Here is an 8,272-nt window from a genome sequence, read left to right as displayed (position 1 = left end):
TAAAAAAAGTCTACGAGATTATTAGAACCCGGATGGATTCAAACAGTCCAACTCCGTGCCTCTGGTGCATAATGGCAGTTTTTTTTTTTGGCTCCGGGCCTGAAAACACTAGTGAAGACAGAAAAGACAACCCACAGCATCCCACTTGTATTTTTTCTTGAGTTCATTTCATAACAACAACATCGTCTTGAGTTCTTGACCAGCCAAAAAAAAAACAAACAAAAATCTAGGAATCACATGGTCTAATCTCTGTCTCCTAGCATTTCTGTGGATTTCCACGGTTTTCAGTGACACCTACAAACATTTCATTCCTGGGATGGGATGGGGGGAGGAACGACGACGACAAACGTACGTGTACTTCGGAATCAAGGACGCCTTGGCTCTCTGTAACAGCAAACCAACCATCATGACAGCGCAGCATGTACAGCTAACCACCAGAGTACCACAGGTTGTGCAAGCTAAGGGCACGGGAAAAAAATACTCCTGGACCTCAACCGCTTTTACAAGCATGTACCACTTCGGCGCTGTTCATCGCTGCTCCCACAGTGAGTTGTCAACTTCCGCTCTTCAGGCGCGGGCTATTGCTATCGTTCGATGGGTTTGTACAGGACGACTGTTACATATTTGGACTCGAACCTGTGGGTTAGGCCGAGAGACACCAGAGGGTGGGCGCCCCAGCCCTTCTCTATGAAGAGGTGATTGAGGACTATGTGCTGCGGCCGCGCACAGCTTTCTTCCGAGTTCTGTGAGTTAAGAACACCGAGATGGAGTTGAGATGGAAGAACAGGAGGCTCCTTGGCGAAGTCCTTGTCCTCAGGTGCCTGGAAACTGTAGCTAGAGTCTGGAGAAGGAGGTGGCTCAAACTCTGCCACGCTCTCAACACTTTCAGGGACATAATCCTGCAAGCATAATTAAGAGTTTTGGGTGATAATTTAAACAGACGACCAAAATAGAACATACCACGAGTAGCTTTGTATTATATTACTGCATTAAAGTTCTCAACTCAGTAAAACATTTTCAATCACAACTTGTACAGTTTTAATTTCCCAGTGGATGACCTTTTAGAAAATTAGATAGACTATCGCAGTTTAAGCAGTAAAAGAACAAACTACATACTACCGTCTCAGTCCTTGTTTATCATGAAATACGTATTTGGAATGCACAACTTGAGTTCAGCTAAGACCAAAATTATTCTTCTTTCTTTTATTCAGGAAGGCAAACATGCATAGGGTTGACAGCAGTATCATGCGTGTTGTAAATTTCACCCAATACTTCTGGCTGTGCTCAGGTCTTTGGCCCAAAAACAATAATATTAATACTCACATTAACATCAAGAAGGTTAACCGCATTGCCCATTGCATCGATTTCACAGGGGAGATCAGGAAGACATCTCCTTTCTCCATCTACAACAAATCTGTATCGGTAAACTCCTGCTGGGAGTACCAGCAAAAGAGAATGATCTTTCCCAGATTTTTGCATGGCTTTTCTGCAACATGTATAAATGAACAATCTCAGGATCAAATTCACCTCATTCTGAAGTTACAGTTCTACTTAAGTTCATTAAAACATTCAAACAATCTCAGGAATTAAAGTTCAACTTAAACAGAATTATATAAACAAATTAAACTAGTGTACCTTGATTTCCAGTTATCCCATGATCCTTCAACATATACATTCTTTCCTCCAAGGGTCCAGACAATTAAAGCAGGAATTTCTTTTTGAGGGGGGCCATCGTATTCTTCTTGTTCATCCATCAATATCTGGTTGAACACTGGGGTTACATCAGCAGCCCGTTGCAGTGGAGGTACAGGGGTCTGCAATACAGGAGTAACGGGCCTAATCAATATATACTGACAATGCTCATACCACACATATTTAGCTAAGGAAACAGGTGACAAATGACTGGTTTTAAATATATGCTTGACAGAGGTCTAGGGCGGACCAATTGGTGGCAGGACAAAGGAGGTACGTAATGACTGAAATGGTGGACAAGAAAGTTGTTGAACCAAATCCTAGGCCATCAAACATCACATTTTACCATTATAGAGCTTTTCCCTCTATTAATAAGTTTGAATGAATAACACCAGGCAGAAACAATTCGATTTTCATCCTGCAAGATCATCCAGCTTCTAGCCTTTCATCACTGAGAAAGTGCAGATCAACAGACACTAATACAAGCTACTCAGTTTCCTCAAAATAGTCAAGATGACACAAACCATGAGCTTGGGATCCTATTATGATATTCATGCAAAGAAACTTGCTGAAGGAAGAAACCTTGTGGCATGAGAGGAAAAACAAGCAGTAATTAAAGGAAAAGTAAATCTCTTCACCGAAAAGAATACAAGAGTAGGGTAAAAGGTATCGACAAGCTGAATATGAGATTCAGGATAGTTACGAATGGTACTGTTCTAGCATCAGAGGGACTCTTATAGAAATTTACATCACATTGGTTCCACCCAACTAAAGTTTAATCCCTGTCACATCGAAGGTTTGAATGATAATTACGGATATTAAATAGTCTCTAATTATAAAACTAATTACACAGATAAATACTTAAAGACGAGACAAAATTATTAAACCTAATTAAGCCTATATTTAATACTTATAATTAATATTCAAACATTTGATGTGAAACAAACTAAACTTTAGTCAGGAGAACCTAACACCCCCTAATTTATATAAGGAAGACATAACAAGGTTTTAAAGTCGGCTAGGTGACTAATCGCGATTAGTCGTCGATTTGCTCGATTAGTCAAGCCTAGTTGACTCCTAATCGTCCTATAGTCGTCTACCTATAACAGGACCATATGTATATGTGTGTGTGTGTGTAGCTGTAACAGGACTGCAATACAGCAGTACAATATAGCTGTATCAGGACAGCAGCACACTGATTTCACTAAAAGGTAAAGATCACTTAGCAACTCAAGACTCAAAAGGAGGCCTAGCAGGGCACAATACTGCTGAACAAGTGAACAACCAAAAGAACAGAGGGTTTACCGTCTGAAGAGGTGCTCATCTCGGTCTGAAATTCAGAACAACAGATTCTGAAAGTCTGAACTATGAACTGAGAAGAAGTCTGAACTCTGAAAGTTCTGATTTCTGAAGTTCAGAACAGACTCTGAACTGATTCACTACGAAGAAGTCTGATGGAGGAGGCGGAGTGGACTAGTGAGGAACGGTCGCGCGCTAGAGGGTGAACTCCGGTGGAGGCCTGGAGCAAAGGCGGGCGGCACACACTGGAGGGGTTCGGCTCGAGCAGAGGCCTCTGCAGCAGCCGCGCGCTGGAGCAAAGGGGGCGCAGCCGGAGCAGAGAGTAGCCGCACGCTAGAGAAGGGCTGAAGAGGGGGCGCAGCCGCGCGCTGGAGAAGGGACGTCGGTTACTATGCGACTACTTTGGTATAGGTAGAACAACACAGGGTTTCTACTTTCTGCTGAGATGGTGGGCCGGCCGTCGGCCCATAGAAACAGAGGACGAATTACTGGCCCAAAACAGGCATAAGCTAGTCGGACATAACCCCTAATCGGGCGACTAACCGCGATTAGTCAGTGACTAGGACGACTAATCGCTTCCTAGTTGCCCTAGTCGAGTCGAAGCCCCTAATCGTGTTTACTCTAGCGATAAGGCTGACTAATAGCGATTAGTCAGACAACTTTAAAACCTTGGAAGACAATAATAAGATAACTGTGCAGCTTGAAATACAATCAGAGAACAATATAGCACAGCAAGTTATCAAACTGTTAGAATGAATGGTGTGACGTTTCAAATAGGAGTAAAAACAGTAATCCACTGTGCCTGTTCAATCGATGTAAAATACACACACAAAATAACATAAACCAATAATGCTTCATCTATGAAGTCCTACTGAAAATCCACAAAATGAACAATTGGGAGGCATTATGTATGAAAGAACAATTAACCGTTCAGCTTGCGGCCACAGTTTTGTCGTGCATACTTTAGCAAACAAATTATGGGCTCTTTAGTTGCTAATCCCTCCATTCCAAATGATACATCACTTTAGCTTTGTCCTAAGTCAAACTTCTCTAACATTGACCAAGTTTTTACAAAAAAATATATTAACAAAAAATTAATGAAATTAAGTTGATGTTGATGTATTTTTCTATAAACTTAGTCGAAGTTTGACCCAGGACAAAGTAAAGTGAACTATAATTTGGAACAGAGATACGACACTTAAGTTAGAATTTGATTGCTGCAGAAATTGATTGGTCCACAACTACAGTTGTGGCACATGCAAATACCATAATTTTGTATTAACATAGCACACGTGTTTTAGACAAATTGTTTGCCAAAGTTTTCCACAGTTGTGGCAGAAAACCACATTTATGATAAAGCAGCTAAACAAACCGTATAACAGGCCGGTCAAGGGCTCACTAACAAAACATGACTCTCCTCAAATAAGGTCACATAGCAAAACATTGGGATGAAAGGTAAAAGTTTCCTAATTTTATACTAGGTGCTTACACTATATGCACTTGTTTTTCACAGTTCTGTGTCAACGCTGTAATTTTTGTGGTGCAGACTCCACATGACAAGAAGAGTAGGACCATATATAGAATGACCTGCAACACATTATGAAAAGGAAAAAATATATACTGTTCTATTCTGAAACCAATTACAAATGCAACTAGTTCTTTATAATTCTGGAAAAGAAAAAAAAATACTGCCCTATCCTAAAACCTAGTAACAACTAACAAATGCTACTAGGTCTATCATTATTAACTGCAACAGTTTTGGGAGCAATTAACAATAAATTACCAAGCATATTTATGTGAATGTTTTTTGTTTTCTCACAAGTCCTATGCTCATAATGCCACAAGCTGAATCACATCTGTGTGTAATTGATCTTTCCTGTTTTTAACTATCAATGCAGTCTTGTGCCATACACAAAAAAGGGATGCTTTAGAAATCTGAGTTGCAGATACATTATGCGAAGGAAAAGCATCCTATCGAGCCATTCTGAAGCCCAGTGCTTAATGTCATTCACTTTTCATCATAAGCAGTTTGAGACCATAGTTTAACAACTACAGTGAAAACTTCATGGATAAATTTGCTAGTTATCTTTGGATCCCTAATCAGTTAAACAACAAATAATTTATTTTCCATGTATTTATCTGCAAACCGTCTAGACATGAGAATGGAGATGTTGCCCTCGATGGGAACTGATGGCTAAGGAGTCTTTTCGATATTTAGGATCGATACTATAAAAGGATGGTGACATTGATCAAAATGTTAGGCATATAATTTCAGCCGGTTAGTTGAAATGGTGTAATGCTTCTGGTGTCCTATGTGACAAGAGGGTGCCACAAAAGCTTACAGGTAAGTTCTATAGGACGACGATTCGTCCGACGATGTTATATGATGCTGAATGTTGGCCGACAAAGAAGCGACATGTCCAGCAACTGAGTGTAGCAAAGATGCATATGTTGTGTTGGTTACTTGGTTTTATGGACACACAAGAAAGGATAGAGTCCAAAACAAAGATATTCGGGATAGGGTCAGTGTGACATCCATTGAGGAGAAATTTCAACATCGGTTGAGATGGTTTGGACATGTACAAAGGAGATCTCTTGAGGTGCTGGTGCATAGAGGGGTCTTAGAGTGGGTCGATAATGTAAAACGAGGTAGGGATTGACCTAAAATGACTTGAGACGAGGTGGTAAAAAGAGACCTTAAGGAGTGGAATATCTCCAGGAATTAGCTAAGGATAGGTGCACTTGGAGACTAGCAATCAACGTGCCTGAACCATGATCTTTGTCTCTTTTTCTATTTATCTTTGTCTCTTTTTCTATTTATCCTTAAATCTATTGTCTGTCTTTTATCATTTCGGTGTTTTTTTCTATCCTTCTTTTGGGTTTCATCTCTAGCCTACCCCAATTTGCTTGGGGCAAAAGGCTATGTTGTTTGTTTGGTTGTTGTTGTATTTATCTGCACACCGCCAGAGTGCACCGCCTGTGTTTCATGTGGTTTAGTCTTCAGAAGAAACAGTCATTTTAAAATCAGAAGGTTGCTGACTGTATATATGAAAAATGCCAATGACTGTATATATCGATGTTCATGTGACAACACAGTTTAAAGTATCATCAACACAGGTGTATATAAAATGTCAACATATGCCAGAGACCTGACTTCCTTCCCTGTTCCTGAGCAATAATTAATTGCTGGTGTGAATACATGAAAAGAAAGGCTTGCGGAGAGTAATCTAGTTGTAAATAACTAGTTGGAACATCAATCTCAACACTGATTTAGGCAATCAAGTGAAATTCAAGAAACATCACTCTGTTATTATGACCAATCAACAACTCGAGTACACTGGCAGCTCCCCGTTCAGCAGCGGGCTGTCTGACAGCTTAACTGCTTAAGTATCATCAAAGAAATATTCTGACAAAATCTACTGCTGATAAAGACCAAGGACCAGCCAAAGTTGGCTTTCGTGTTCTGATGGGTGCAAAAAAACGTTTCGCCGCACTGCAAGCGCAACTACTAGTTAAGCTACGAAGTGAGCAACCTGCACGAAATGGCACGGCAGCTAAATTGGTTCATTGAAAAGACGCTTTTCGGTTGGCATCAATCACAAGCGAATTCGGACGACACCAAACCTTGCTAGACACCTCCAGATCGCGAAAACTCGTCGCATAGGACCCTAACCAAACCAACCAAATCACGGGCATCTCCAGATCACCCGGCCACCTCCCGAGCAAACAAGCATAGGAAACCAAAGCCTGGATTAACCAAACGAGCAAACAAACCAACATAGCGGGGCGGGATCTCGTGATCTGACCTGGGGCACGAACATCCGCGGCGAGAGCGAGTGACCGGGGCTCCCGGGTGGCGATCCGGCGGCGGCGCCGCCCCCTACGACGCCCACTGAGCACGCGCGCCGCACGTGGTTGGCTCCTCCGCTACCGTACGATGGGAAGTCGCGCTCCGACGAGTCCCCTCCGCCGTCCTCCACGTCGGCGCCGTCGCCGTCAACAGCCGCGGCGTCCTCGTCGCGGCCGCTGGCGTTTCCCATACCTCCTCTCACCCCCAGCCGCCGTGGCGGAGAAGAGGCGCGAAATTACGAAGATGCCACCAGGGCGGGCCTGGTGCCGTGCCGCTAGGAAAAAGGGGGCGGGGGAGAAGAAGAGAGGGACGGGGCTGCGGGGCTCGTAAAATATAAGCGCGTGCCACACTGCCCTTGCCCGGAGCCGGAAGCGTGGCGTCACACGTGCACGGTGCACCCGGTGCTCGATGCTCGTGGTCTGACCGCCACTTCCCCGTGGGACCTATGCTGTTTGGTTGGTATGTGGTGCCCAAGGCGTCTTTGGGAGGGCAAAGCGCGCGCATACAGTACAGTACTGGTAACGTGGACTGGGGCCGGGTCACGGCTCGTACGTTGGAGGGGAAGGGAATCTGGGCTGGGTCGGGTCGGGTCGGGTGCACTGGTGCAAGCTTCTGGGACCCGACACCCGGCATCATTAGTAAAGATAGCAACGGGAATTCTCGTCCATGAATAGCTCGTTATCCTCGTTCTTGTAAAAAAAAATCCTAGTGAAGATTTTTACGAACGCTTATAAAAGATATTTCTTTCACATCTTCGTTTCTCGGATAAATCCTTGACGAGGATCTCCATTCCACTTAAATTATAATTAAGACATATATCATTTGTTATTAATGTAAAAATTGATACTTATACACATCATCAGATATAGATGAGCAAACGGGCCGCCCGGCACGGCACAGCCTGGGTCCGGCCTAGGCACAGCCCAATTAGGCACGGCACAACTAGGCCCACGGCCTGCCGGGCTGGGCTTGCACAGTCATGCGTGTCTTACAAGAGGCCCAAGCACGGCCCTTCGGTCCGTTTTTCGGGCCGGGCCAGCCCAAAAAGCCCTAGCCCAAAACAGTGTCGGGCCGGCCCGAAGCCCAATAACAGAAAAAATACAATTTACACAAAAATATACACAAATATTGAGCTGTTAGTGCAATGCCGCCTCATTAAAAACCTTTCTAGGTAAAACTCACACCTCGTGAGAAACCCTAGAAAGGAAAAAAGAGTACGGTCAGCTCAGTTTATAATTCAAATGTTCAAAGTTATAACAATTTACAAGCCAAAGTGTCAGGACAGATCAGAAATCAGAAACACTTTACATCCAGCCAAAGTCTCAACTCTCAACCCACAAGATCAAGCCAAAGTGTCAGTAGCACCAGCACCTTCATCCAGCCAGAGGTCCTTGAAGGACTCCTCTAATTCATTGTCCACCACAGCATGTT

The 8,272-nt window shown here is 43.3% G+C and overlaps 1 protein-coding gene across 1 annotated transcript; it reads right to left on the bottom strand.

Annotated features, from left to right (window-relative positions):
- Positions 1 to 449: 449 nt before the first annotated feature.
- Positions 450 to 7,144, bottom strand: LOC100283166 (SNF1-related protein kinase regulatory subunit beta-1). The gene is made up of 4 exons (NM_001156068.2): positions 6,798 to 7,144; positions 1,636 to 1,814; positions 1,324 to 1,486; positions 450 to 899 (listed from the first exon to the last, which is right to left on the bottom strand). Exons 1-4 carry the CDS (start codon positions 7,029 to 7,031, stop codon positions 585 to 587), a joined length of 891 nt encoding a protein of 296 aa, NP_001149540.1. The 5' UTR covers positions 7,032 to 7,144; the 3' UTR covers positions 450 to 584.
- Positions 7,145 to 8,272: the final 1,128 nt, after the last annotated feature.

Source organism: Zea mays, chromosome 9 (genome assembly GCF_902167145.1).
Source record: "Zea mays cultivar B73 chromosome 9, Zm-B73-REFERENCE-NAM-5.0, whole genome shotgun sequence".
Classification (NCBI taxonomy): Eukaryota; Viridiplantae; Streptophyta; class Magnoliopsida; order Poales; family Poaceae; genus Zea; species Zea mays.
Note: the sequence above shows the minus strand (reverse complement) of the source record. Positions and strands in the feature narration are given on the sequence as shown.